This window comes from Mytilinidion resinicola (assembly GCF_010093595.1).
Source record: "Mytilinidion resinicola strain CBS 304.34 unplaced genomic scaffold BDZ99scaffold_24, whole genome shotgun sequence".
NCBI lineage: Eukaryota > Fungi > Ascomycota > Dothideomycetes > Mytilinidiales > Mytilinidiaceae > Mytilinidion > Mytilinidion resinicola.
Window position 1 is genome coordinate 516,853 of NW_022985460.1, and position 26,306 is coordinate 543,158.

The 26,306-nt window shown below is 50.9% G+C and overlaps 15 protein-coding genes across 15 annotated transcripts; 8 read left to right on the forward strand and 7 right to left on the reverse strand.

Moving 5' to 3' along the window:
• Positions 1-410: 410 nt before the first annotated feature.
• Positions 411-804, reverse strand: BDZ99DRAFT_526109 (uncharacterized protein; the record flags this gene model as incomplete). The annotated part of the gene is made up of 3 exons (XM_033726097.1): positions 411-476; positions 540-617; positions 679-804. The coding sequence occupies 3 exons, from the start codon at positions 802-804 to the stop codon at positions 411-413; spliced, it is 270 nt and encodes an 89-aa protein (XP_033571034.1).
• Positions 805-1,811: 1,007 nt separating this feature from the next.
• BDZ99DRAFT_526110 (uncharacterized protein) lies at positions 1,812-2,744 on the reverse strand (the record flags this gene model as incomplete). The annotated part of the gene is made up of 2 exons (XM_033726098.1): positions 1,812-2,299; positions 2,345-2,744. 2 exons carry the CDS (start codon positions 2,742-2,744, stop codon positions 1,812-1,814), a joined length of 888 nt encoding a protein of 295 aa, XP_033571035.1.
• Positions 2,745-3,364: 620 nt separating this feature from the next.
• BDZ99DRAFT_467787 (DNA-directed RNA polymerase subunit D) lies at positions 3,365-5,070 on the reverse strand. Its single transcript, XM_033721096.1, has 3 exons — positions 4,852-5,070; positions 4,232-4,797; positions 3,365-4,170 (listed from the first exon to the last, which is right to left on the reverse strand). The coding sequence occupies exons 1-3, from the start codon at positions 4,900-4,902 to the stop codon at positions 3,786-3,788; spliced, it is 1,002 nt and encodes a 333-aa protein (XP_033571036.1). The 5' UTR covers positions 4,903-5,070; the 3' UTR covers positions 3,365-3,785.
• Positions 5,071-6,288: 1,218 nt separating this feature from the next.
• BDZ99DRAFT_467788 (Calcipressin-domain-containing protein) lies at positions 6,289-7,550 on the forward strand. The gene is made up of 2 exons (XM_033721097.1): positions 6,289-6,515; positions 6,611-7,550. Exons 1-2 carry the CDS (start codon positions 6,378-6,380, stop codon positions 7,277-7,279), a joined length of 807 nt encoding a protein of 268 aa, XP_033571037.1. The 5' UTR covers positions 6,289-6,377; the 3' UTR covers positions 7,280-7,550.
• An 82-nt stretch (positions 7,551-7,632) lies between these two features.
• On the forward strand, positions 7,633-9,010 carry BDZ99DRAFT_467789 (uncharacterized protein). Its single transcript, XM_033721098.1, has one exon. The coding sequence runs from the start codon at positions 7,872-7,874 to the stop codon at positions 8,751-8,753; it is 882 nt and encodes a 293-aa protein (XP_033571038.1). The 5' UTR covers positions 7,633-7,871; the 3' UTR covers positions 8,754-9,010.
• A 221-nt stretch (positions 9,011-9,231) lies between these two features.
• BDZ99DRAFT_159418 (uncharacterized protein) lies at positions 9,232-10,271 on the forward strand. Its single transcript, XM_033712855.1, has 2 exons — positions 9,232-9,278; positions 9,334-10,271. Exon 2 carries the CDS (start codon positions 9,345-9,347, stop codon positions 10,128-10,130), a length of 786 nt encoding a protein of 261 aa, XP_033571039.1. The 5' UTR covers positions 9,232-9,278; positions 9,334-9,344; the 3' UTR covers positions 10,131-10,271.
• A 276-nt stretch (positions 10,272-10,547) lies between these two features.
• BDZ99DRAFT_575727 (uncharacterized protein) lies at positions 10,548-11,661 on the forward strand (the record flags this gene model as incomplete). Its single annotated transcript, XM_033728503.1, has 3 exons — positions 10,548-10,811; positions 10,872-11,033; positions 11,088-11,661. The coding sequence occupies 3 exons, from the start codon at positions 10,548-10,550 to the stop codon at positions 11,442-11,444; spliced, it is 783 nt and encodes a 260-aa protein (XP_033571040.1). The 3' UTR covers positions 11,445-11,661.
• Positions 11,662-12,270: 609 nt separating this feature from the next.
• On the forward strand, positions 12,271-13,374 carry BDZ99DRAFT_526116 (uncharacterized protein; the record flags this gene model as incomplete). Its single annotated transcript, XM_033726099.1, has 1 exon — positions 12,271-13,374. The coding sequence occupies one exon, from the start codon at positions 12,271-12,273 to the stop codon at positions 13,372-13,374; it is 1,104 nt and encodes a 367-aa protein (XP_033571041.1).
• Positions 13,375-14,205: 831 nt separating this feature from the next.
• BDZ99DRAFT_546014 (uncharacterized protein) lies at positions 14,206-14,939 on the reverse strand (the record flags this gene model as incomplete). The annotated part of the gene is made up of 1 exon (XM_033726862.1): positions 14,206-14,939. Exon 1 carries the CDS (start codon positions 14,914-14,916, stop codon positions 14,206-14,208), a length of 711 nt encoding a protein of 236 aa, XP_033571042.1. The 5' UTR covers positions 14,917-14,939.
• A 1,200-nt stretch (positions 14,940-16,139) lies between these two features.
• On the forward strand, positions 16,140-17,069 carry BDZ99DRAFT_398427 (P-loop containing nucleoside triphosphate hydrolase protein; the record flags this gene model as incomplete). Its single annotated transcript, XM_033716090.1, has 1 exon — positions 16,140-17,069. One exon carries the CDS (start codon positions 16,140-16,142, stop codon positions 17,067-17,069), a length of 930 nt encoding a protein of 309 aa, XP_033571043.1.
• Positions 17,070-17,703: 634 nt separating this feature from the next.
• On the forward strand, positions 17,704-19,439 carry BDZ99DRAFT_526119 (uncharacterized protein; the record flags this gene model as incomplete). The annotated part of the gene is made up of 5 exons (XM_033726100.1): positions 17,704-17,844; positions 17,901-18,110; positions 18,179-18,798; positions 18,848-19,284; positions 19,384-19,439. 5 exons carry the CDS (start codon positions 17,704-17,706, stop codon positions 19,437-19,439), a joined length of 1,464 nt encoding a protein of 487 aa, XP_033571044.1.
• A 586-nt stretch (positions 19,440-20,025) lies between these two features.
• On the reverse strand, positions 20,026-21,813 carry BDZ99DRAFT_511821 (choline transporter; the record flags this gene model as incomplete). Its single annotated transcript, XM_033724580.1, has 6 exons — positions 20,026-20,215; positions 20,245-20,395; positions 20,447-20,811; positions 20,876-21,498; positions 21,550-21,618; positions 21,673-21,813. The coding sequence occupies 6 exons, from the start codon at positions 21,811-21,813 to the stop codon at positions 20,026-20,028; spliced, it is 1,539 nt and encodes a 512-aa protein (XP_033571045.1).
• A 426-nt stretch (positions 21,814-22,239) lies between these two features.
• Positions 22,240-23,324, reverse strand: BDZ99DRAFT_511822 (glycerate dehydrogenase; the record flags this gene model as incomplete). The annotated part of the gene is made up of 2 exons (XM_033724581.1): positions 22,240-22,751; positions 22,808-23,324. The coding sequence occupies 2 exons, from the start codon at positions 23,322-23,324 to the stop codon at positions 22,258-22,260; spliced, it is 1,011 nt and encodes a 336-aa protein (XP_033571046.1). The 3' UTR covers positions 22,240-22,257.
• A 298-nt stretch (positions 23,325-23,622) lies between these two features.
• BDZ99DRAFT_452622 (class II aldolase/adducin domain protein) lies at positions 23,623-25,094 on the forward strand (the record flags this gene model as incomplete). Its single annotated transcript, XM_033718283.1, has 5 exons — positions 23,623-24,023; positions 24,102-24,207; positions 24,478-24,566; positions 24,618-24,959; positions 25,009-25,094. The coding sequence occupies exons 1-5, from the start codon at positions 23,744-23,746 to the stop codon at positions 25,092-25,094; spliced, it is 903 nt and encodes a 300-aa protein (XP_033571047.1). The 5' UTR covers positions 23,623-23,743.
• A 41-nt stretch (positions 25,095-25,135) lies between these two features.
• On the reverse strand, positions 25,136-26,284 carry BDZ99DRAFT_452625 (putative isoflavone reductase family protein; the record flags this gene model as incomplete). The annotated part of the gene is made up of 3 exons (XM_033718284.1): positions 25,989-26,284; positions 25,559-25,919; positions 25,136-25,502 (listed from the first exon to the last, which is right to left on the reverse strand). The coding sequence occupies exons 1-3, from the start codon at positions 26,215-26,217 to the stop codon at positions 25,136-25,138; spliced, it is 957 nt and encodes a 318-aa protein (XP_033571048.1). The 5' UTR covers positions 26,218-26,284.
• Positions 26,285-26,306: the final 22 nt, after the last annotated feature.

Sequence of the window (26,306 nt, forward strand, 5' to 3'; positions counted from 1 at the left end):
GCAGTAGGCAGCGGTAGGCAGGGTAGGCCACCGTACCCCAACCCCTCTCTGTAGAAGTTGTAATTGGCTAGGCACGTAGGCCGGAAACCCTGAGTGATTTTGAAATATATATTTGGATTTTATAATGCCACTGTAATTGCCCCGCGTCCTGTAATTAAGATGGCATATCGCTGTTACTTCTAACTGGCCTAGTATCCTCTTCCTGTACCATTGCCCATTGTCCATATATATTAGAATGGCCTGACGCTTCCTACCTTACAGCGCTGGTTTTGGACGGCGAGGCGTATAACGTGCTTATAAGTCGGTGACCGTTCTCGCCTATAGAGATAACTTTGCCCGTCGAAGATACATGGCTGGGTTTGCTATGAGCACCCAGGATCTAGTATCGACCTCTAAAATGCGCAGTAATCTCAGTTCGAATCTTTGGAACCTGTCTCTCGCTCTGGGTACTGAGTTCTCAGAGTCCTGATGACTTCCTGTATAGGCAAATTATGTATCGGTTATAATTAAAGCAATAATTCATCGGGTGAGATACTTACCGCTAGAGCTTCAGGGTTAACTCCTCGTCCTATTAATGATGCGCAATACGCTATCTGTGAATCCGTGAGACCGGTTTCCTATGGGCAAAATTAATATAGCTACATGAATCGATTAGATAAATCGATCGGATAAGCATACCAAGAACGCAGAGATCTCGGAAAGTATCTCAAGTGTTTCGACATGAGCTTGACGAGATTTTTCACGATCAGACTTCTCAAGTTGAGGCTCTTCCTTCGCTTTGCCCTTCTTGTCTCGGTTCGACATAGTGACAGAGTTAAGGCTGCGCCGCAGCTGGTGAGTAAAAGGTGAGTAAAAGGTGAGCAAGGGTGAGCTGACCATAGCGGCACGGAGTCACGTGAGCAGAAGGGGCTGGGCAAGTGCAGGTTGGGGTTGTAAAACAGGGATTTCCTTTTGCTCTGCTGTGCCCACTGTAAAAAGTGATGTATACTCTTTGGAACAGCATAGGTCCTTCTTTCCAAGATGATAGCCGTTCCCTCACCACTATCGTTGTGATCCCAGGACACTACAGTATATTCGTGCTCCGAGTCGAGGTCGGCGTACTTCAGCGTGCACCGCACTTGCTGATGGGATGATAGAGGATGAAACGTAAATAGACGAATCCCTGAGGCTGAGATCGGTTGATGAGTAAATCTCATTGCATCGTCCATTTTCGCATGGAGCTCGATCTGTCTTGGCGAGTTAGTCTAGTTAAACCGTTCAAAGACTGGCGCAAACCCCGCAGGAATCCACAAGTGGTTGAACTGACCTGTGGCCAGATACTGTGGGGCCTCGGTGGTGTTCTTCGGGATTGCCGACCCAGCAGAGTCAGTTGCGAAAACGAGGGTTTCTGGCGTGTGGGCAGCGCTCGTGCTAATTTCGATTGGATCCGATATCTTCTTCCGCGACCTTTGGTAGCAGCTGAGGACGCAACTTTTACTGTAGTACTGAGGAGGTTCGGCAGCACTACAGCGCTTTACCAGATACGTGTGACGCAAGGTGGGGTGCCAAGCATTCAGTCGCAGAGCGGTGGTGCAAAATCTATTGAGGGGAAGCCAGTTTCGTTAGCGACTGTACAAGTACCATCCATATTTAACGCTTTGTGTTTAGGGGACCTAGTCTGGCATATTCAGCTTATTCTCCGATCACTGAAGCAGTCTCCTGACTACTCGTCCTGGCTATTAATCTTTCGTTGGATGATAGGCTCTGCGGACGGTGAAAGTGCTCGTCTTGCTTCCCGTCTGCAACATGATCGCTACGTTTTCAAGCTTAGCTTATCCTGCTAGTAGCTGCTCGAGTTCGGCCCAAGTCATGTTCGCTAGCTTGCACTGCATTTCGCGACCTGGTTGGACATGAAACAAGGGGCGTCTGCACTTAGGGCAAAGGGGAATTGTGGTCTTGAAGTTCTCAACAATCCAGGTGCGGAGGCAGTGCGCACCAAAGATATGCTGGCATTCGGTGCTGACAGCGCGGTATTTCTCGCTATTGTCGAGGTTCTCGAAGCACATGCTACACTCGGGTTCATCATTGGGGAATTCGCAAGGGACGATAGTGCTCCCAGACGAACCATCCAACTCTCGGGCGATGTCGTCATAGTTGGTTGGAGGTCCATCACCGGCTTGCCAGCCGCAATATACCCACTCGTCAGAGGAAAAGGCTTCATTCACAAGCCTAGAGTCGAGTTGGAAATTGGCCTTCGCGACTGTCTCAATATCTTTGTGTAGCTCGCGAAGTATTTTGCGACCATTGTACCAGTGCTTTTCTGCTTCGTGCTAGGTATACGTCGCTCGTCGCGCTTCGGTCGCACCGTAGTGCTCGCAAAGCTCAGCAATGACTGCCTGAGCAGAACGAGATAGTGGAATCATGAGCTTCACAGGAAAGTGCTGCACAAGCTCTGGGTGGGTTGCAGCAAAGATCGCGTGGTAGAAATCCAAGGGACGCGAAGAGGGATCGGTGTCCTCAAACATTGGCGCGATGTACTCGAAAACTGCCGCGAGTAAGCGGGCCCGGTAACGGTACTCCTGCAATTTCTCCGCTGCAGGGAGCAGCCGAGGATCTTGCTCGGGTGCATTCGGATTTAGCCCCAGGACTGTTGGCAGGATACTGAGGTTAAGATTCCTAACTCGTGGAGTCCGAGCGAACATGTTGCGGTCCGCGGGTGGCATTATATTTGTGAGGGTTGTGTTGTTAAGGCTTGGGTTGGACATCGTTGTGTTGGGAACAGTTGTGATGAGAAGAAATGGGTTACGGTGTGTGGGATGTTGTGTGATGGAACTAACGTAGGTGATGGGTTTATTACGGTGGAGGTAGTTATTACGTTTCCGAACATTAAAAAAAAGCTTAACAGGTGCACAGATTCCGAATTCATGTACAAGCTTAGACCACCGTAATAAATACCTCCACCGTTATAACCCCATCACCTACGTTATAGAGACTGAGAAGGGAGTTGACACTCCGTTATAAGTTCCGGAGCTTCAGTTGTGAACGTCTAATGGTGAATTCAACAACATTCTTCAGCCATGATGAGGTGCTCACGATACACTTTCACCCCAATTGAAGACACCATTGTGTAGCTATAAGAAGATTTGTGACTTCCTAGCGTAAGGAAAGTACAATATAGAGAAGAAGGGAGATATGGAAGCTTTGGAAGGAGATTATGGAGGGTTGTGTGGATAAATGAACGTTATACTGATAGAAAAATGATAGATTTAGTAGGTACGGGATAACGTAGGGTAGACGTGAAGTGACGGTTGGCTGACGAAGTCTTACAATTGTTGCTGTTCCAATGGGTCATTTTAACTGACCCCAGATTTGTTGAAACTATCTTGTTCGGGTGAAAGCCGCGACGAAGACTTTTGAGACATTCGATCGGATAGCATTCTGGAGGTGGGAGATACTGTGAGGGAACTTCAACGAATATGATCTAATTCGATTTGAGTTTAGTCTCTCTTAATATTAGACTAGGTGGAGGCTGAAAGACTTTTGGGAGCATTCAAACCTAACTTGGCCCCTTGAGCCACGCCATACTCGACTACCTGGGGCACGTTCCGTGACTCCAGTGAACGCCTTAGGATGCACTCTTTTGGTGACTGCCACCTCTAAACGCCGAAAAAGAATCCTCGCCATAAGTGTTGTGAGTAAAACCCGCTAGGGTCCGTCCAAACCGAAGGCCCAGTCTCTAGGAAGCCTAGGATGTAGCGCAATATACAGATGTGCAAATGTGTGATGGTCGCTGCATGAACCACGCCTCACCACGGATTCCCACCGCCGCCACCATACGGCGTCGCGCCATACGGCGTGGTACCTCCGCCACCACCCCATGTGCTCGTGTTACCATACGGCGTCGTGTAGCCCTGTTCCGGAGCTCCATAGCCCTGCCCGCCATTCATCTGCGGACTTTGGCCACCGCCATAGCCGTCCACACCATTCGTCTCTTCTGTACCAGTAAGATCACCGATTATGCCGGCAAGTTTGCGCTGTAGGACTTTGATGCCCTGGAGTACAATCTGGTCAGGCTCAAGGCCACCGACTGTTTCTACATCGAAGAAGAAACGGGTGGGGACAGCGTCGTAATCGAACGGCTCGCCCTCTTGCGGGATGCCATCGATGTTTGCGTTCTCCTCGTTTTTGGGCCTAGCAAAATAAGCAAACATGCTAATTTCCATCTTGATGACTTGTTCTAGATGTCACTCACCACTCCTTTATCGGATCTTCCTCAAACCAGTAATCCAGATGTCGCAGCTTGTTGTTCGGGTCGTACTCAAACCCGATTGCCGCACTGGGCGCCCACTTCGCGTGCTCCTTCGCAATCCCTTTCTTGGCAACACACTTCATCTTGATGCTCTGGCCTCTCCTCAGCTTCACGATTATGCTTCCTAGTCCATCTGGGTCCGTGATGACTGGTAGGCCAATCTCTTCATTTGGTCGGCCCTCCGAGACCACCAAGTCGCGCGCATACACCTTCATTATGTCATTTCCAGTACACTTCGCGTCGAGCATGAGAACGACGCTGCATAGCTCGCAGTAACCATCGCAGTCGCAGTCGCGCGAGGCCAGAAGGTCGTCGACGTTGGTGCTATTTAGTGGAATCAGTCCGAGGCGGTGGCAGATGAACTCGTCGGCAAGGACGGAGGTGTTGTCAAGGACCTCGACGACATCGATGGCTATAGTGGGAACTTCGGCGAGCATAACCCGCCGCAGCGAGTTGGCCGTGGCGAGGTCGAAGTTCTGGATCAGGAAGTTGGCGCGTGTGCTGTCGGCCTGGGCAAATCTGTTAGCATACGGCTGAAGACTGAGAGAGAGGAGAGGCTGTACATTAAGGAATCGCACGTTGATTGCGCCGCCTTCCATGTCGTAGGGGTCCATGATGGCGGCGGAGGTGAGAGACACGCACGGGGACAAAGGAGGCGGGACCGTGGACTGAGGTTGGTGTTTTGGGCAGACACTGAAAGTGCTCAGCCGATCGCGTAAGCACGTGTTAGCTCCCGGTGCGGACGCAGCTGAGGTGGAAGGCGGAGGTGAGGCTGTGTGAGGATTTGGAAGCTGGATCGTGAATCTTTGTCGTCGACTGCTTTGAGCCGCAGTCGTCGGGTCTCGCCGCAACGATTCTCCGAGGTATTATCACGTGACTGTCCGTCTCAAACTCCACTTCATTCATCAAGTTCAAGTTGGAGGATCACAAAGGTCTGGAGTTCCTACTATGGTATGTAACAGTGGCTTTGACATGCCACCGACCAGATCGGATACAAATATTTCTCGGAAACCGAAGGTTTCCACGTGGATTGGCGACCTGCGCGCATGCTTCACATAGCGACTCTATGGACTTTCGTTGATCACTTCATGGATTTACGAGATAGTTAGCCTGCATCATCATATCAAAACACTCTGAAACGATGAAGTGGTAGAAAACATTGGATGTCCGGTTTAGCGGTCGTTTAGAATCGTCGTATATGCTTACTAGGACACTCATGTAAGATCTTAAGGAGTAAGTTATTGCGGCGTCGTCTCACACAAATGTGCCTTGCAAACCCCTTTGAACAGCTGTTTCCTGTTTCCACATCACGGAAGAAGCGACGTCCGCAACCCCGGGAAACATTGTGACGATAGCATGCTTCGCCACCAAACCTTGGTACACTTCTCATCCGCCGGTCGCCGCCGATATGACCTTACCACACGCCTTGGAGGCTTCGGCCGAAATGCTATTCGGCCTTGGTAGGTGTTGGCGACAAGGCGTGTAGCAAAGCCTTGCCTGCAACGGAGGCGGAGAAGGTTCACGAAGCCTCATGTGGACTCTGAGGCGCGAAGGACCCAATGTATCCACACGAGGCCCCTTTGTAACTATTGCTTCTCGGACTGCGCCTGCAAGGAGTCGGCGCAAATGATAGGAACCCCAGTAGTGCGAGGGGCGTTCCCGACCCAGGGGTATATTCCACGATCTTTGTAGCATGGCCAGAAGAGTCCCACAGTACGCATTTCGTCCCGTGATCCTGGGCGAGACGCCAGCGGCCAGCGGCAGTTGCAGCACTGAGTCCTTGGAGCCACGCAAACGCGGACAATGATGCGCCGGGGGGATTTGGGGTTCGTGTGATTTGTGTTTTGGGGCAGTGCAAAAGAATCCAGAATGACAGGCCCGAGAAGGCCGGCCATGGCTGAGCAGTCATTGGACGCTCCCCTGTGCCTCGTCGTCGCCGCTAAGCCCCCGCAACCACCACATGGTATACATAAATCTTCCGCCTTCTTTCTGTCTTTGCTCTCACCACCACCAAGCCTACAGACCTCCTTCTCCTCTACCTGCTACTGCATAAGATTCTTGTGGCGGAGATCACCCCTCAACTATCAAAATGGCCGTCGATTTACCATCTCTAAACACCTCGCGGAATTCCTCAAGGGATGAGAACAAATCGCCACTCACTCTGGACCTCTCCGATCTCCCTCAACTGATCCAGCCGTCTCCCCCCTCTAATACTCTCATAATCACAGTAAGTACTCCTTCAGATAGCAACAGCAGAATCTCCGAGTTTCCCCTTTGTATCGCCACCTCACCCTTCAACGACGTCCCTAACAATTCCACCAGAACCTCCTCGAACCTGAGATATTCCACCCAGCGAACCTCATCCAAATACAAGACCTTATAAACCAACATGCTCCCATCCACACCTGGGCACCCCTCAAATCCTTCCGCCGCATCGTCGTCTCCTTCCTCGACATCCCAGCGGCCATCCTCATCCGCCAGACCCTCGACGGCGAGACCCTCATGGGCCACCGCATCCGCATCTACTTCGGCCAGCATACCCCCATCAAGCCCACCGACCAGCACCTGCCGCTCCCTAAAGCCGACAAACTCTTCTTCATCAGCCCGCCACCGTCCCCGCCCCACGGCTGGGAAATGCACAACGAGAGCGAGCCGAACAAGATGGTCCATGCTGAGGATCTGGCGAGCGCGCTTGCGAAGCTAAGGGCTGCGCACATTGACGCGTCGAGCCCAATAAATGAGGACGGGAATTCGGAGGCGAGTCCTGGTGTCAAGCGGAGGAGTCGGAGCTCGACGATTGTGTATCACCCCGAGGACCATGGAGACAGCCCGGATTTGCCCGCGATTGAGGTCGAGGATACCACGCTGACGCCGGCGCTGAGTCCCGTGGATGCGATGGAAGGGGTCGAGGGCGCGATTGCGCTGGAGAGAGCGCAAGGCAAGACGACGAAGACATCTAGGCCGCCTGTGGAGCTCATGTCGGATGCGTAACTGGCTTTGGTATTGCAGCGTACATGGAATGGCGTTTTGGTCGGTTCGGGATAATTTCAGCCTGGAATAAAGGCTTCGGATTTTAGGTATTATTAGGAGTCTTGGGGATGAGAGCAGCTAGGAAAGTAGCTATGCTTCGTATAATGGAAACGAGCGTGCGTCTTGCATCTCACTTGGGACCTCGATCCTGCTGTGAGGACGCTTGACGAGGTTTGCTCTCTGCGAGATCAGGAAATTTTAATTATCTTCTAAATCAAATATTTCCCGTCTATCTCCATCTCCATTATCTCCCAAACTTGCATTCATTTACTCTCAATCGCGGAGTGCAGGCTCGGTTGCAGGTGAGCATCGTCCTCTGCTAAGACTTTTCCTTCACTCTAGACCTTCACTACGAGCCTTGCTCTTGGAGTCACATGCTCTGTCGTCATGCTGGACTATAAAGCTGCTGACCCCCGCTCACTTTCGGTTCTTCATCCTCACATCAACCACTCAACAGGCCTCAGATCTTGCGGTTCCGCAAGGTACATTAGACTTCAAAAGCTGGAGATTGTGGAGCTGTGCTGACTTGGTTGAATGAACAAGGCAGGCCAGGATGGCGGATCTAGAACCAGAGGGCCATGATGAGGACGAGATGACGGATATCGACATCACTTCCGACGACGAACCAACTCCAATCACCGAAGAATTTAGGGAGGCCGGCCTGGTGTGGAAACCATCGAAGAAGGCCGACTGCAATCGGATCAGCTTCCTCGACTGTCCCCGTGAGGTCTGGGACGAGGTATACAGAGCAAGCTTGCTTAGAGGTGACGTAGAGCGCGACATGTACTCGTACTGCGGAGAAGGACCCCGATTCGTTTTCTCCCCGTACTATGATCCGCCGTTGTTCGTGCTCTTCTCCGTTTGCCAGCAGCTGCGAGCCGAGGCGCAGCAGGTCTATTACCAGGAGACCACGTTCATACAAGAGGGCGGAACCTTGGACGATTTTCGTATGATCCTACTCGAAGATCCCAACTGCCGCGACAATTACTGCACTATCCTGAGGAAATTCTACGACCCATTCCGATGCGCCTGTGTCATCGTCCCCGAGCCATACTCGTCGTTGGTTAGGCGACTGGACCTTTCCATAACCTGGTCTTGCTATTCGGATGGTCCCTTGACAAAGGCGACTAAGAATGCCGTCGCCATGATCACCGCGGCGTTTCCGAAAATCTCGGCAACTCCCAATGCTGCTCGCGTGGATTTCAGAATCAACTGTGCTAGTTTCTATTGCCACCCAACGCTATCAAAAGTCAATCCACGCGAGATCCCCGTGGAGCGTGCAGTGGATCTCTTGGCTAGCGCGCTTGGTCTAGAGCTAGCTTTACCAGAATGGTTCAAGCTCAGCTTCTCTGAGTCTCAGCGCGAGTGGCAGACCTATGGTTGGCAGCCAGTCTGGGAGGCTTTGAAAGAGAGTGGGAAGTTCACCAACGTCTAGTGGACGGATTCGACATCAACGGCAGGACGGGTCGCTTAGTGTCTGGAAGGGCTTGGGCTGAAGGTCATACAATCGTGGACAAATCGGCATGAAGATGTACGCCCTCTAACAATTAGTATGACTACTTGCCAGTTCTCTTGGCGGGGGTGACTTCCTTCAATCCACCTCTTTCATCATTCATTCTTCGTAAGCTTGGTTGTGGACATTGTGATCTCGTTTGTGTCGTGATGCTTGTCTTTAACGTGTGTGTTTTTGGGGAGTTTCTCTCCTCAAAATAATATACTGTTCCTTTGTTTTCTTTTGTTTCAAGCTACCGCACTGTGTTCCCAAGCCCTCCTCAATGCCCACTATCCTGCTAGTGCCATGTGCTGTATGGTCTAGGAGAACCGTAGGCGCGTTCGCGGTTAGCGCGCTAAGCATCTGATGCCCCACTTCACTTCACCCGTTCGTTCAATTCTCCGTCATCCAACCTCTTCCACCGCGACCAGAAGGGACCTCAGATCTGGAGGTTCCGCTCGCGGTAATGTCCTGCGCCTTAACTGAGAGTCTTGAGTGGGCACTGATGTGGTCGAATTCGCAGGGCAAGCCGCGATGGCGCATTGGGACATGAGTGACCTCGCTACGGTGGAGAAGAGACTCAACGCTGCATTGGAAGACGCCTCGACAAATCGTACAGAGCGACGTAAATCGGCAGGGCTGGAGTGGGAAGCCTCGAACACCGCCGACCCCAATCGTATCAGCTTCCTGGGCCTCTCCCTCGAACTGCGGGAAATGATATACAAAGAGGCTCTCGTCTGCGAGGAGTTGACTTGCAACTGGCTTCCCGACAATCCTGAAGAACGATACATCAACAAGAACAACCGCAAAGCTCAACCAAACGTGGCTCTTTTTGATGTTTGTCGTCAGATAAGCGCCGAAGCACAAAAGGTCTATTACGGCATCAACACCTTCACCACTCGCCGAATGTTTGCCTTCGAACTGGCTGGCCGATACGCTATGATGGTGCCCGCTCCTTACAAGGACCTTGTCCGTCAAGTCCAATACTCTTTCGACTTCAGACATGTGTATTGTCGCCCAAACCAGTTTCGCACCTACATCGACATGGTACGGAGATGGTTTCCCTCCGCACATGTTGAGATCAAGCTCTGGGACTACCCCTCTTCTGCTCACTTCGAGAACTTTACATCCCGAGAAGAGCATTCCAATCCTGGAATCGGTTTGTGGAGAGAATTGACCGGCTGGGATGAGATTCCTGAGGGGTTTGGGGTCACCATCGAGGGAGTTGGTTTCTATCATAAGCACCTCGTAGATGCTCTGGAAAGATGGAGGAGCCAGGGTACCGCCTACAAGCAAGGAAAGGCACATCTCATTGGCTAGGGGTAATGTAGATTGAAGTGTATACCCTGGGATCGAGTTACGACTTTCGTCCTAACTACTCGAATCAGTATCGAAGAAACGATAATTGGTGATGGCGCCGTCTGAGGCAGCTAGAGGAAATGTTTACACATGATTCTCAACAGCCTCTACTTACTCTCGATTCCTTCCTTCCCTTCTTCCGTGCCTCATCATCTGCATCTTAACGGTGACGTGACCTGATCTGCCACGTGCTGCTTGCGTAGCGTGGCCACTTCACCGCGACAGGCCTCCATCTTCGGTTCTTCGCTCCACGCACTCCACTACCTTACCTTCTTCATTCTCTATTTCTGTCTCCTGTCTGAAGGTTCTTCCTGGAGTAAGTACCGACCTAACTTTCTATATCCTGCCACTTATACTGACTTTGCCGAGCTCGCAGGCATGGCGGACTCAAATCGAGAAGACGGCGCTGTCGAGCCTGACCCGGAGGATTACCTGTTCGAAATCAAATGGGACACCGAAAGCGACAATCATGCTGCCGTACCTGAACCCAACGTCAACTCCGCCGCAATCACGCAGCAGTTCAGAGAGGAGGGCCTAAAATGGAAACCATCGCAGAAAGCTGACCCGGACCGCATATCGTTCCTCGACTTAGCCCTTGAGATTCGCAACATGGTTTACAGGGAGGCTCTCGCCAAAGAGCCCGTCCTTCTCAGACCGGCTTGGAAGCCAAATTTACCCGAATACTCTTTCTACCCATGAAAGGAGCTTCCGAACTATGCGTTATTTGCTGTTTGCCGCCAGACCCAAGCTGAGGGCCAAGCGATATATTACAGCACGAATACATTCATGGCCAAAAAATACATGGTCCTTGTCGAAGGAGATATGACAAGCAGCGAAATCACTCTTGATGAGGCCTTGGAGGTTGTACCGACGCCGTATTCCTCGCTTGTGCACAGTCTGGATCTGAAGTTGAGTTAGTGTACCCGCTTCGATGGACCCGTGTCAGCTGCGGTAAATGGAGCCATCAAAATTATCGGCAATGCCTTCCCTAAGGTAAAGCATGTACAACTCAAGCTCAAATGCATCTTTCTAGACCGAGCGGCCCGTTGGGACCGGCTTGATCTAAACACACTCTTAATGGATCAGGCTGTGAAGATATTGGCCCAGGAAATCGGCGAGAACGCTTTACCCAATTGGTTCCACTTCGAATTAGCTTCCCATGAGGAGTCCTTCTGGATTCCTGTGTGGAAAGAACTCAAGAAGAGGTGCAAGGAGGCCAATGTCTCTGTCCACCAGCTCCATTTGAGCCACGTCAATGGCAGGGAAGACCTTTGAGGGGCATAGGGGAGAATAACCGCTCGAAGTCATCGAAGAATCACGTCGATGCGTGGCGACTACATCATCTCTGAGTAGATTGTGTTTTGCACACTCTCAGCTACAAGTTCTGATGCAAACGGCGGTTGGAAGCCTGGTCCCTCGAACTTTCTATCTGCGAATTTTCTCATCATAGCGAAAAGGAAGCCAGACGAATTTGGTAGGGACAACTTCAATCAACTCCAAATACAATCTTTGTATACAAAATTTTCATAGCTCGTTCTTCAAATCTATGAACGTGAGAGTGATAAGCCTTACATTAGAATGTAAAGTTCGATGCGGTGGAGGCTGTGCTCCTGAGAGCGCTCTTGACCGATCAGCTGTCTAACCGAGCTACTCCTAAACATGATATCTAGCAACCGAGAGGGTGTAGTACTAGGTCATTAATCTGGGCACATGGATATACCACTGCTCTGGTTCTACTGGGCCGCTCTTGCTCTCTCAAGACCACTGTAAGGAGTGCTCTGGCTAAGATGTCTTAAGTTGGTCAAAAGGTAGTCTACCATCCACTGCGTTGATCTTTACATCGTATTCGTAGTTTCCAGGGCCTAACGGGGTACCCAAGCAGGTTCAAGGAGTGCCCAAACTTATGTCTTGGTACTGCACCCAATCTCACTTCAGTATTTCCCATTACTATAACTCTCCACGCTTTACCTTCCTTTCTTACTTTCTCCCTACCTTTCTTCTTTCATCTGTCTGACAACTGCAAGCCTCTAACAACACTCTTGACATCAAGGTAGTGCTCTACTGCAAGTCTTTGATCATCAATCTTCACGAGCAGCTTACGATGGCGGATCCGGACCAAAAGAATCGCCTCAAAGAGGTCGGCAACGAACATGAGGCGATCCAGCGGGACGCCGAAGAGACCTCACTTCACGTTGATTCTGAGGACTACATGACCGACGCTGGAAGCACAAATGATGCCAACCAACTCGACACCGAGGAGCCTTCACTTGAATCTGATCCCGAGGACGACTTGACTGACACCGAAAGTGTGGATGAGTCCTTGGACTCGGATAGCGAGGAAGATCAGGCCGACCCAAGCGACTTGAACGACTCGGAAGACTTGGACGAATCTCACATCGAAATCGAATCCTCAGACTCCGACAGTAGCAATGATTCTTACCCGCTCGTACGACAGCGCAAGCCTGAGCCCCTTACAGAAGAGCGTAAAATGGAACTTCTGCAGTGGGTTCCGTCGCAAAAGGCGGACTCGGACCGCATCAGCATGCTCGACATATCACTTGAAATCCGGGAGATCATCTACAAAGAAGCTCTCGTTTGCGAAGGATCCATTTGCGCCCGTGAAGATTTGCTCGAATTTAGCCTTGAATTCGACGAGGCGCATGATAGTAGCGACAGCGGAGTCGACAAATGCCGCCCATTCACGCAAATATTCTGTGTCTGTCGTCAGCTCTACGCCGAATGCGAGAAGGTCTTCTACAGCTGCAACAGGTTCGTTGGCCGACCACAAGCCATTCATTCCTTCCGCGATCACGAGATTAAGTTCGTTCCAAGCCCCTACAACACCCTTGTCCGACGAGTAGAGTACGGCGTCTACTGGGAAAGCCTGCAAAATTGGCCAGGTGCATTCTGCGACCACCTCAACAAGGTTCGCGAATGGATGCCGGCCACGAACCACGTCCAGTACAAATTGCGGTGGGCTGACAATCTTATCGACCTCGATGGCAACTCATCACCAGAGGCATCACTGAAACGAACTGTCGGGCTTCTGAAGTGCTATACTCTGAAAGATCAGAAGCTTCCTGAATGGCTTGAATTCTCTATCCATGGCACAAAGGAAGAGGAAAAGCATATGGCGGCGGCCATGGCGATGTGGAGGAAGAAGACTGCAGATAGTACTGGACTGGACGACGAAGGTACACCCTGATCACGATAGGGACGGCCCCTTACTTATCCAATGAGCTACGGATACACAGCTACGGTGATCTGAGAGTTGCTAGGGGGTTTCATAGTTTTCCAGGTCCGGAGTTTCCTTTGATTTGCGGAAATATATCACATCCGATTTCACCGGAAAGTGGAACACGCGAATCTTTCCACTATCATCTAGTTAAACGAAATGATCAAGGATAAATTTCCTTGATCCTCATAGGTAGAGCTAGCCATTGAGCAATGAAAATATGGAGACATAAACCCATGACCAGGATTCGTGCTGAATGCACCTATACTCAGGTTGCAGCACTACAACCTAGGATCAACAACTCATATGCCAGAAAGCTACTCTCCGAACATCAGCTGTAGAGAACCGAGCTGAAGCCTCAGCTGTGCAGGGCTCATCTGAACTTACTAGCGCGCCACCCTGGGGGTGGCCCCCTTCCTTCCCCTAGTATATATACAACTAGCTAGACGTCTATAGAAATCAGAGTTCACATCAATTTAACCTGAGTCCTATGGATAAATATCAGCCGAGTCGTCGTGTCTCAGCACATTCGACTTAATCTGAATAGCCACACGTGTGTACCCAACCACTCTCCACTACTCCCGTTACCCGCCCCCTACTCCTTCGAAGCCTCCCGTTCCTTCTCCATGATCTTCCAGATGTCATCCAAGTCCACTTCGTGCTCGGGGACGGTGTCCGTCGTCTTGACGAACCGCGGGCGGAACTCGATCTCAACCCTATCCGGAACCGCCATTTCCACTCCCTGATCCCAGTCCAGCTGCTCCTTCCAATAAGCCACGAATTGGGTGTGAAGGGCCGCAGTCAAAGCAACCGAAGATTCATCAGACTTCTGCTTTTCATTTCGAGCATGGTCCCCAAGAGGCCTTCGTAAACGGCAATCGAGCGGAAAGCAATCGCGAAAGCACTCATCCCGGAGCTGTGATCCCAACATTGAGCAGCATCCTTAAACCAGCCATTCCCGACATGATCGAGCACGAACGTGATCTTCTTCATCGCTGGAAACTCCTTCAGCAGCACATCTTTCATCCTGCCGGCCCACGGCGACACTCGCACTCGGGTGTTTGCCGGCACCTCCTTCGAGTCCAAGAGGACTCGAAGTTTTAGTTTCGTAATGTAGAGAGCGTAATGAAATGGCAAGACCCCAATGATCGTGTTCTCGTCTTGCTTCAGGTCTTCTTCGGCTTCCCCAAGCGAGCGGGCGATGCCCCGCAAGTCGGGACCCCTGATACTCCATTGTGCAAACGTGTTGCGCGTGAGGAAGACGTTGTATGCCTCGGCGGTGGTTTGGCGGCAGAGTTCGAGGACTCTGAAACCGTCGGCAGGGGGGAACGCACGAAACCAGGGAACACGAATCCAGGCAACACCTATGTCAGAGGGGTCTACGAGGAGTTTTTCGTAGACCTGCTCGCGGAGCTCGAGGGGCAGGTCAAGGAAGCTGTTGCGGGATGGATCGATCTTGGAGGACTCCTTCCAGGTGTGGAGGGGCTTGGAGATGGTGGCGCGGTCGGACATGTTGGAGATGTTGGAGGGGTTAATGGTGGGTGTTAAGTGCTAGTAGATTGGTAGGAAAGGAGAGAGACACTGAAGTCGTGGAAGTCGCCTACGAAATTAGGGTGGTGGTATTCTACAGAGATATGTAGATTCATGTGAGTAGGCAACGATCGCGGACGTATTTGTAGGTCTGCGGTATTCGATTTCCACGTGCCCAGCTGACGACACTAGCGATCGAGTGGGAGTGAATTGACCAGCACAAGAAGAATGTCGATTGAGCTCGTCAGTTCTGTGTATCCTCGCGCTTTCGTCGGAGTTCATGCTGGTTATGATCGATAAGCAGAATGCATGGATGAGCATCATGGAGATTCGGGAAAAGCATATGGATGACGAATTTGACGGATATAGAGGATTCGTCGCCGTTGCTAAAGTATTCTAGAAAATGCAGAGTCGGTGCAGAGATTTCCCGGCCTATTGCCTAATGTTCTCAAATACATCTTGTGATATTATACGGCTTCCGGAAACAAGAATGGAACCATACCCTGAAGCCATATCATGCATAGCAGTAGTGATGTCGAAATGACATGGCAATGCACTGAAACTCACTTCAATCCCCGACCTAGACTCATGTAGTACTCAGCTCTTCTCTCAAGATGACTCAGAAGCATATCTAGCTTAGACGCTTTTGATGTATGAGACCTAACATGGATAGATGTTCCGGAGGTGATGGCGGGGTGAAGACCGGCGGAGTAAAATCGAACCGAGTCCTTTTGGGCCACATAAAACATCACCATTCCACGAGGAACGCCCTCTAAGAGGGAAAGGTCCGCCTTCTTGGCCTTCGGAATCAAGTGCCCAGGTGCTCTGTGCTTCGCGCCCCTGGCGATTCGAGGGGCAGTGCAGCAATTCAGTCACTTCATTCTGCGCTTCTCACGACGACTACTACTTTGTCTTTACGCGCAGCAACTTCCATCTTTTTCGTTACTCGAAGACGCTCATACACACATTTCCGACCATTTTCTCGGCGCCTGACTATCACATCACGCTCGGCAATGCACTATTCTTATCCTGGCTCCAACATGGCAAGTTGCGAGATTATTGAAGCTGGTGGCTCGGCCACCGACATCGCTCAGCCGCAACAGAAAGCGGTCCTTCAGGCCAAGGATCGCTCACGGCCGCCACAGATCCAGATTGAAAGCCGCCCATTGAATTTGAAGCGGACCATTCGAGACATGTTGTGCCGGATGGGGATGAAGAAACGGTCACGTGCTATCGATCGACAGCTCGAAGCAGAATCAACGGAGTCAAGTTACGAACATAGAGTCCTCCTTCTCGGTAGTGAGAGCAGTGGTAAAGACGAGATATTGAGAGAGATGAGGATTCTTCATCAAAATGAATACACTAGGAGGCGCATGGAAGCGCATCGGATTACTATCAATAAGAATCTCATCGACTGGGCGAAGGCTCCAGTTGAAGCTTTGGAACAGCTCAACATGAACCCAGACACTGAGCAAACTCGACAACATTGCCCCTTCTTAAGAAATTCGAAATTCTACGCTGATCCGCAGAAGCCTTTGGGGAACGGCGAATCTATTAGCGCTCTGTGGAAAGATCCTTATGTACTCCATGCTCGGACAGAACCAACCGGGGTCCATGAGACTCGCATTGTAATGGACCACTTCGTGCAATATCGTGTTTTCGATATCGTTGATCTAAACTCCGTCAAAAGAAAGTGGGCACACTACTTCGAGGACATCACATGGATCATCTTCGCAGTGGACCTGGCATGCTATGATCAGCCTTTACTGGAGCACTCTTCGCAGAGCGAGATGATGGAGGTCTTGACATATTTCGACTCCATCGTGAACTCCCGGTTCAATGGCACCTATATCCATCTATTTCTCAACAACTATGACAAACTGGAGGAGAAGCTGGGGAGAATTCCACTTTCAAACTACTTTCCAGATTACAGCGGCGGAAACGACGTAAGGAAAGCTGCAGAATACATCCTCTCGCGCTTCAACCAAGTCAATCACGCCCATCGCTACGTAATCCCTTTTTTCACCCGACCCACGGACGCCAAGATACGGTTTGCCGTCGCGGCTGTGAGGGACGCAATGAGATGTGTTATCCCACGCCCAATGGGTTTCGTTAACCCAACAGGTCTAAGATGAAGGCTTTCCAGAGAGATGCTTAGTCGACTTGTTTGATAAGATTTTGTCTCGGGTTCTTCGTTGGCGCACGTGGTCCTGGACAGATGTTGTTTTCCTGATATACCTCAAAATCAGAAAATCGAGCAGTCTATACTTTATATCACCATGGAAAGCACAGTGAAACATTTGTTGTTCCTTTACGTTTGGACCGGACGTTCTTCGACATTTCACGCGACGAGCTTTGCGTGTCTTATCAGGTATGAACCTTCACAACTCATTCCTTCGGCTTCGATCAAGAACGTGGCAAAAAGCTCCTAGGTCTCTTCGGACACATAGTAACCATAATTTGATGAGCATTTGAGTAAGGTACTTTTGAAGGTCACGATATGGAGGGAAGTAATGCTGTCTCGGAAGAGCTCAGTGGCAAGCCATTCACCTCAAAACGCCCTCGGCAAAACACGGCTACCCATATCACATAAATCTCCTACATCATCAATCCATTAGCTGCTTCGTTGTTAGCTTGTAAGACTGGCCCACTGAGACAATTTTCTCGTGCACTCCAAGTTACCCTACCTATCTCGAGTGGCACTCACCATCGAGCTTTCCCCTGCGGCAAGCTCTCTACGGCCAGAATCGCCGCTACGGCTCTGTCAGTATGGACGAAGAGCGAGCACTGAGAGGCAGGATTCGCCGTCTGCAAGGACGTGCCAGAGTGCTCGAACGGGAGCAAGATCAAATACTCGAACGACTTGGGGATGTTTGGGCAGATCTACACGAGGTAAAATGGGAAATAAACGTAAGCTCAACTTGACACAAAAAATGCAAGGCCTTGGACTCGTTAGAAATCTTTAGGAATGCTTTAGAGATCTCGGAGAGATAGCTTCGAACCGACCAGCACTCGCACCAGTAGTTACACCAGCCGCCGCAGTGACACTAGAGGCTGTCCCCACACCTACGCCCACAGCTCGATCTGCTGCAAATCGCGCTCTTACTCAAGACGGAGTTGTTTCTCGGGCAGATGCATCAGTAGCACCTGATATTGTTGCTCCCGCTCACCATAGGGTAGACACCATCTACAACAGTGATAGTCGACCTGCGCAGACTAACAAAAACTCATCGGGGGAGGATAGCGCTCAGGAGGCAGAGCCGGTAGCATCCAGACCTTCGAGTCTTCTCACTACAGCGTGGCCGAGCTTCGGGCTATTGAACCGGAAAGCCCATTGGCGGACAACCCATTTCTTCCCCATTCATCTGATTCCACTGGGCTTCTCAGTCGAAATGGGATTATGTCTAGCCCCAAGGTTGACCCTCAATCTTCTAGCGACAAGCCTCGGGCGGGTGTTAGCGCCTCAAACCAAGATATGTCGGCAGTCATCCAACAAACGGGTGCTGATTTTACCTCCGGCAGCAGAGGATATGCAGGTCCCGCCACCGAAGAAGAGATGTCCCAGCTAAGAGGAATGAAGAAGTTGTCCAAGTACCCGACCGTTGTGCGGGACCATGAGGGCAATTGGAAGGAGCTGCATTGCTATATTTGCAACGGTAATGCCATCAAGATCCGTCTTAGCTCCCACACCACTTCCTTCCCCAAAGGAGTCGATGAGTTCCGAGACCATGTAAAGCATATTCACTCCGTGTCCGTGAAGGACGAAGAAGTTACTACGTTGTGTTTTCTCCGGGCTTGGTCTATGCCCGAGGTTCTCTCCGTATTCCGAGGGAATGTGGACGCTTGTGTTGTCACTCGCAAAGAGTGTGCTACGCTTTATTCTCTCATCTGGGACAATCCCTTCCTTGAAAAGAGCTCCTCCGCATCCGAATCAACTACGCCAATTGCTCGCAATGCTGACGCCAATTGCTCGCAATGCTGCTTCCAATGATGTTTCCAATGCCAACGCTGCGTCTTCCAGTGCTCCTCAGCTTCACCAACATACATCGATTTCCGGCCCTATCGACATCCCCGAGTGGCTTGGATGCATTATTACCTGCACAGATGGCTCATATCTGGAGCTTAGGTGTGTATTCTGCGCCGCAAACACCACCTTGCTGCTCTCCGAAGGCGAACCCCGCTCCTACTTCCGGGGCATAATGGGATTGAGATATCACCTTCAGAAGGGCCACAACTATCTAGCGCCCAAAGGCGATATCGCCAACTGGATTGCGAAGCTCTGTTGGAAGCGTGTAGTTCCATCGAACGAACTCTGGGAAATGATTGCGAAAGGCCCGCGTGGAGAACCAGGTAAGTTGTTCGAGTAACTGCCCTATTACCAGTCTCTAACATGAATCAATGCAATCATCGTAGATATCTGAAATATGATCCACACTAATGCTGAGATAGGTCAACTTCTCCCTTTTCCACCGCCAAGTGGTAGAAAATGGGGCATAGAGGACTAGGAAAGACGACGAAGACTAATCAGATAGCTTTGGCTATGGGAGATGGTCATCGCACGGCTTTTCACACCTTGTATGTAACTAGCCACTATAAAACACATGTCTTTGAACATTTGAAGCTCTTCACGTCCGTGGGTGATCTGCGCAAGTGACGGACGATGAAACCTCCCCAGTCGAAGTCCAAGATTGCATTGTGAAGACAATGGCAAGACATTCAAGCTTCGAGCGATGCAATTCATGCCATGTTGAAGGAGGACGATGTTCGAGGGCGTGAAACCAATGAAAGCAAAACGACTATTTCAATAAACGAACACACAAAGCCTGAGTTATGGTAGGAACTGCCCGACCTTGGAATGTTGTGCCAGAATTTGGGAGTCACAGAAAATAGCACGATTATATGCATGGGTTTGCTTAGAGTTGCCGTGTGGCCGTGCGAAGCGGATGGGGTAAATGATGACTTCACGCGGGCACTTTGGAATGGGCACGGGAACACTGCCGTGCTGTACGATAGGTTTTGAAAGTTCGAAATAGGTAACTGATGTTCGCTCAACGGCGCTAATGCCTATGGGCAATGGGGTCGATCACCCATCTACTCCCCCTTCAACACGACCGGCGGCGCCTTATACACTCGCTGGACAATCAACCAAACCACCCCAATCACAAACGTCAAACCCCCGGCAATTAAGCATGGGTAATTCATATCCTGCGCGGTAACCGGATATACGTAAGGGAAGCAATAGAAGACCAACCACACTAGCATGAACGCGCACGACACACCGCTGACCACGAACCCAGCGATGCCGCGCACGAAGAATGGTCCCTGCGGGACGGTTTCCGCCCGCTGAAGAGGAAGGGCAGGAGGGCGGCGAGGTAGGAGAGGGTGGTTAGGACGACGAAGGAGCCAACGAAGGCTTCGAAGGCGATGGCGCTACCGAGATAGATGCAGCCCATTATCGTTGCTATAGATCATCAGTTTGAGGACTGGGTAGAGCACGGGAGGTCAGGCTTACAGAAACACCCCATGAAGAATACAGCGGCGAATGGGTTCTTCCATCGTGTGCTAATGTGGCCGAAGGTGCTGGAGAAGGGCATGGCGTTGTCTCGAGCTAAGCTCCAGAAGACGCGGCTGGCTGTGAGCATGGACCCCATCACGCTTCCGATTATGGGGACGATGACGAGGATGGAGAGGCCGATTGCGCCGCTGTTGGAGCCCGTAGCCTGATGGTAGATCTCTGCTAGGAGGAACTCAGAGGTTGATCCGAGGACTGCGTCAAAGTCGGAGATGGCGTAGAAGAGGACGATGAGGAAGATTAGAGTTGTGACGAAGCTGGAGGTCATTTGGATAATCATAACCTTAGGTATGTTTCTTTCGGGTCTGGTTTCGAAGGGTAAGCAGAGGGATTGCGAAGTGACATTGATAGCTTGATAGAGAGTCGTACTTTTTGATTTCTTCCGCCATGTGAGTCGTGCAGTCTGGAGTGCCAATGGCGAAGCTTCCATTCAGCATTCCCAACACGAAGACGAGGCCGTTCTTGGTGTAGCCGCTGTTGTTCTCCCATGTCTTCCAGACGAAGTCGCTGCTAGCATGCGAACGACCGCCCTGCGCTGACATGACTCCGACTACGACGAGGGTGACGAACCACCCTCCGATCACGAGCACCATGAGTGCATAGTTGATGCTGGGTAGGATTCTGTTGCCAAAAAGAAGAGTGAAGCAGCATAGCCAGATGATAATGATATAGGCCACGAAGATATGCCACCTCTGCGGCTCTAAATCTGGGTGAGTTAGGCCGTAGAGTCCAACCAAGCCTTCGCTACACACGACCGCTAGGGACGAAGCTCCAAAGGAGTATGCGAAAGCGTTCCAATACCCCGCAAAGAACCCGACGATGCGGCTCAATTTGCGGCCGGGAGTGACTGATGCCCAATGGTACACGCCTCCGGCGGTTGGAATCGCGGACGCCATCTCGGCGAGGGAAGTGGTGATAAAGAGGTAGAGGATACCTGCCACGATGAACTCATAAATGAATCCAGGTGGACCGCCATTATAGATCGCGAGTCTCTGTAGGAGGTTACAATGATGCTAATGACTATTTAGAGAAGGGTGTATTACGATCGTTGCTCCAGTAATCGCCCAACAGTTGCCAATAACTATCGCGACGGCACACATGCTGAAGAGGCTCTAGATCAAGATTAGACAGGTTGTTTGGTACTTGGTTGTAGAGGTAGTCCGTACGAAGTTACGATCCAATTCCTGCGCGTGACCGGACGCGTTGATGGGAGTTCCATCGACGATATCAACGATCTCGCCATTTGCAGCGTCTGGAGACAGGCTCCCCTCTTTGACCTTGGTGCCTTTCTCTTCGGCGAAGGACATGCTGTACGTTGAAGATATTGATCTCTCCCGAGGGATTGGAAGCGAGGAGCGACTTCTTTAAGGCCACATGCGACTTGTTCAAGATTAAGGTCTTTCCTGACTCGACGTTGAAAAGGACCAATCATGTTGTACCTTCTGCAGGGCTCGGAGATGGACGACGATGTGATTGCGTCTAGCGAGTGGCTTTGGACCCTTGCACTAATGCAATCAGTACCGCTCGCGTTAACTAAAACCGAATGGTTCCTTATTGCCGGTGTTGTATGATCCAGATTTAAGAAAGATAGAGAAACGCATAAGGTTTGAAACTTGAAAGGTGTTTTGCGCACTTCATGATCCGGGATATGAAGACGGTAAGCGCATTTAGGGACTTGACCGGTGCAACGGAGTCTCGCAAGTATGGATTCAACTCACGTATACTCTAAAAGACGGGTCTCAAGATTCTCTTCATACAACAATATGAGCTGCTGGTAGCTTTCCCGCGCAGAATCCCTCCACGTTTTCCCCTACCATCCGCTGCAGATTTTGCATCGTTGTGTCCGACACCCACGCCGAATGTGGCGACAGCGTTAAATTTAAATCCTTGGTATCTTCTGTTGCGAGAGGAGACGTTTCAGGTCCTGCCGGCTCTGTAGCGTACACATCCACCGCTGCGCCTGCGATCCAGTTCTCTCTCAGTGCCTGCACCAATGCAGCCTCGTCCACAATTCCACCTCTCGACACGTTGACAAGCACCGCCTGTGGCCTCATTACCTTCAACTCGGAAGTCGAAATGAGGTTAATGGAGTCTGGCGTCCGAGGTATAATGAGGACCACTACTGAACTCTGCTTGAGCACTTCTTCGAAAGACGTGTAGCCTTCTCGTATCGTCTTCGCGCCCCGTCGGTCCGCTACCAGGACCTTCATCCCCAGCATACGTGCTATGTGGCCTATTTTCTTGCCTGTGTATGACTTCAGCTTGTGGTCTGAGCTATGTCGTGAGGTAACTGCCACTTACCAATGAACCCATACCCAATCAACCCCATAACCTCCTCCTCACAGGTCAACGGCATCGTCCCCGTCTTATCCTCCAGCATATTCATCAACGTCCCCCTCCGTGGCCACTCATTCGCTCTCAGAGCCACATGTGTCTCGATGAGTTTCCTCCGCGCCGCAAAATACAACCCAATCGCATGTTCGCTCACAGAAGAGGCATTCGCGTTGACAGAATTGCAGACTTGGATCCCGCGCTTCCTGCATGCATCTAGATTTATTGTGTCGGTTCCCACGGCCATGACAGCGATGAACTGGAGATGCGGCGATACGTTTTCGGAAAGGACCTCCGCGGGTAGAGCAATCGTAGTCGTGATGAGAATCGTAGCATTTTTTATGCGTTCCGCAACCTCAGTGGGTTGGGTTCGAGGGTATGATGTTAAGGTATGAGTGAGGCCATTTGGAAGCTTGAATTCAGGAACCGGACTGAAGACAGATTCGAGGACGACGATATTATGGTGGGTCGTTGGTGCGGAACCCATTGTGGGTTTAGTTCTTCGTTCAAATTTTCAAGAAAGTATTTGGATATCGTAAAAAGAAGTTTGATATTGACCAATGTGGAATGTGTGTAGACACAAAAAATAATTGAAACGTCGAAACTCTACCTACCCCGGTCATCAGCCTCCCACCTCCGACGGTAATGTGCCCCTCTTATAGCTCTCGGAGATGGACGACATATGCGCCCTACGCTTATCGCACTCCACAAATGCGGGGGCCGGCGCCTGCATGCAAAGGTACGCCATCGGGATACGCCCTACTTCCATATTAAATGACACTTGGAAGAACTTACGTCCCGTGCGTTGCGCTAAAAAAGCTACTTTCTTCCTTTCGTTTGCATTTATCAGTCACAGTCTAATTTCTTTGAAGCATAGAGCAGCAAACCGATCTCAATAAGTTTAAAATGGCTCCATCCGCCGTCTCCCTCCCACCGGCACCCTCGACGAAGGCGGCCCAAAAGGAAGCAGAGCGTACGAGTGGTGATCCTGCGCTGGCTTTTATTCAAGATGAAGGAACTTCGCCGCCTGTATTCGAGGACAAGTATGAGGAGCGAAAGTACCTGAAGCATAGGCTCGTTATTGCGTTCCGCATCTTCGCATCCTGTGGATTCGCAGATGGCGTAGCAGGGCATATTACTATGCGCGACCCAGTGGATCCGGCGAGCTTCTGGGTCAATCCGTTTGGTGAGTAATTACGTGGCAAACGAGGAAGAAACAAAATGATGGAGTGCGGAAACACAAGATTGACTGACGATGATCCAGGAATGCACTTCTCGCTCATCAGAGACGAAGATTTGATTCTCGTTAACCACGCCGGCGAGGTGATAGACGGAGGAAAGAACTGGAGACTGAACTACGCAGCATACGCGTACGTAAGGTCCTAATACACATACCAGAGTCCTCTGGTGTCATTGTCCCTGGAACTATGTTGAAACACGACACAAGTCGTGTTTGAACACCCACTTAAGTCGCGTTTGAGCACCCAATTCAGTCGCTTTGAGCATAGACTCAAGCCAAAATGGTATCCTGAACCCAATTTAAGTAGCACTCAAGGACAGCCAACACCAGAGGACCTAGTATCTGTCTTCAGCCCCCTTTCTTTATGAGAACTCGCTAACATGTGCATTACCACCTTAAGGATCCATGCGGAAATCCACAAGGCGAGACCGGACGTCACATTCGCCGCGCATTCACATAGCACTTATGGACGAGCTTTCTGTGCGACTGGTAAGACTCTTGGCAGTATCAGCATTAAAGAAGTCTCTAACAAACCGCCAGGAAGGACACTGGACCCACTGACTCAAGACGCCTGCGTCTTCTACAACGACCACGTGCTCTACGCGAACTTCGCGGGCGTGGTCCTGGCAGCAGAAGAGGGCAAGTCGATTGCGAGGGAGCTAGGCTCCAAGAAAGCTGCACTCCTTGGTAACCATGGTCTCCTGACCGTTGGCCCGACGATCGAAGCTGTAGTAGCGTGGTTTGTGCTTTTGGAGAAGTGCTGCGAGGTCCAACTGCTTGCGGATGCGAGCAGTGCAGGGAGCGGAAAGCCGCTGGTCAAGATTGGGGAGTCGGAAGCCCAAAATACGTGGGAGGCGCTTGGGAAGCCGGCGACGGGTTACTGTAAGTCATCTAAGGAATCGGTGGTAGTTCGAAATGCTAATCGAGATAGTCATGGGGCTACCCCTTTTCCAGGTAGCAGAGAAGAAGCAATTTGGGGAGAGCACGTTCTTGGGCAGGGGGATAGAGCCGTTGTAGATTGGCGCGGTACGTGGTTCAATAGATTTGATACTTTTCTTCTACGACTTACCGCTCCTAAAACCTGGTGCGTCATGTTCGATAGCCTGGGCTACCGCAATCTCGAGCGTGTCGCTGTCTGTGACGCCTATCTCTTCGTTATCTCGCTTTTCGTATAGAGTTCCTCCTTCGGTCCAGATTCTCCGTAAGGTAAACACGGTAGCCATGGGATCACCCTTGTCCCAGGCTTCCTTTTCTAATTGCTTCAACTCGTCTAGTGATGTGTATGAAGCCTCCCATTTCTTTCCCGTCTGGCGCTCAAACTCGGCTAATATTTGGTTGGGTGTGGCAGTGAAGGAGTTCACCTTCAAAGCCCGGTTGCGAGACACGTCTGGGTGCTTGAGGGCTCCGACGAGGAGTTTACCAACGCTACCGTTTGTCAGTGATCGTCCAGTGGCTCCATACCGTAGACAGTGATAGCTTACTCGGACATGGTAACCAAAGATACCGGGTCATTTCCACTCCCCAAAAGCCTCGCTTTCTGGTCTTTGACATTCCACGATCCCATCGGGCTGCTGCCCATATTCCCAAGGTATAGATCCGCATAAGGGCCTGTAACTAGATATGTGTGCTCTAGCCGTTTCACGGACTCCTTGATATATGCCCGTACTTTTAGCTTCAATTGATGAGGCTTCTCATTGACGGAATGGTCGAAGTATTCGATATCCGTCCCAAATTCGCTAGGGAAGAATCGTATGATGTTTGGGGACTGCTCGGCGAGGCGAATCAGGTTGATCTGCTCTGCTATGACATTTCTGCCGACTGCGCTGACGATGGTGTTGAACCCTAAGAATTATATCAATAAGTGTCCGCCGGTGGGTTTGTGACGGTGAAAAGCTGTTATTCTCTAGATACCTTTGTATGCCTCCAACACATCCTCCTCACTCCTGACATCTCCCACGATGATCTCAAGCCCATCCTCTCTGAGAGATTGAATGGAATCGGCCTTGGTATTCACTGTGCTTTGCGACGTGAAGATGGCTAAACGGCCGAAGTCCTCCTTCGCTGCGAGGAGGGCGTTGACGACGTACTGCCCGATGAGGCCGGTTCCCCCAAAGACTAGGATGTCTAGCTTTCCACTCATATTGACAACGTCGAATGCCTTCTGAGAGTATAGGAATTGATTCTTTGTTGAAAATACTGGAGTTGCCGGCGGAGATGCCGGTCATCACC

Bases quoted from the DNA above. Each gene is read 5' to 3' on its own strand.
- BDZ99DRAFT_467787 (XM_033721096.1), bottom strand. From the start codon at position 4,902: ATGGACCCCTACGACATGGAAGGCGGCGCAATCAACGTGCGATTCCTT. The intron at 4,798-4,851 runs GTACAGCCTCTC...AGATTTGCCCAG, and splicing joins TCAACGTGCGATTCCTTAAT to GCCGACAGCACACGCGCCAA. The intron at 4,171-4,231 runs GTGAGTGACATC...TTATTTTGCTAG, and splicing joins GAAGATCCGATAAAGGAGTG to GCCCAAAAACGAGGAGAACG.
- BDZ99DRAFT_467788 (XM_033721097.1), top strand. From the start codon at position 6,378: ATGGCCGTCGATTTACCATCTCTAAACACCTCGCGGAATTCCTCAAGG. The intron at 6,516-6,610 runs GTAAGTACTCCT...CAATTCCACCAG, and splicing joins CTAATACTCTCATAATCACA to AACCTCCTCGAACCTGAGAT.
- BDZ99DRAFT_467789 (XM_033721098.1), top strand. From the start codon at position 7,872: ATGGCGGATCTAGAACCAGAGGGCCATGATGAGGACGAGATGACGGAT.
- BDZ99DRAFT_159418 (XM_033712855.1), top strand. From the start codon at position 9,345: ATGGCGCATTGGGACATGAGTGACCTCGCTACGGTGGAGAAGAGACTC.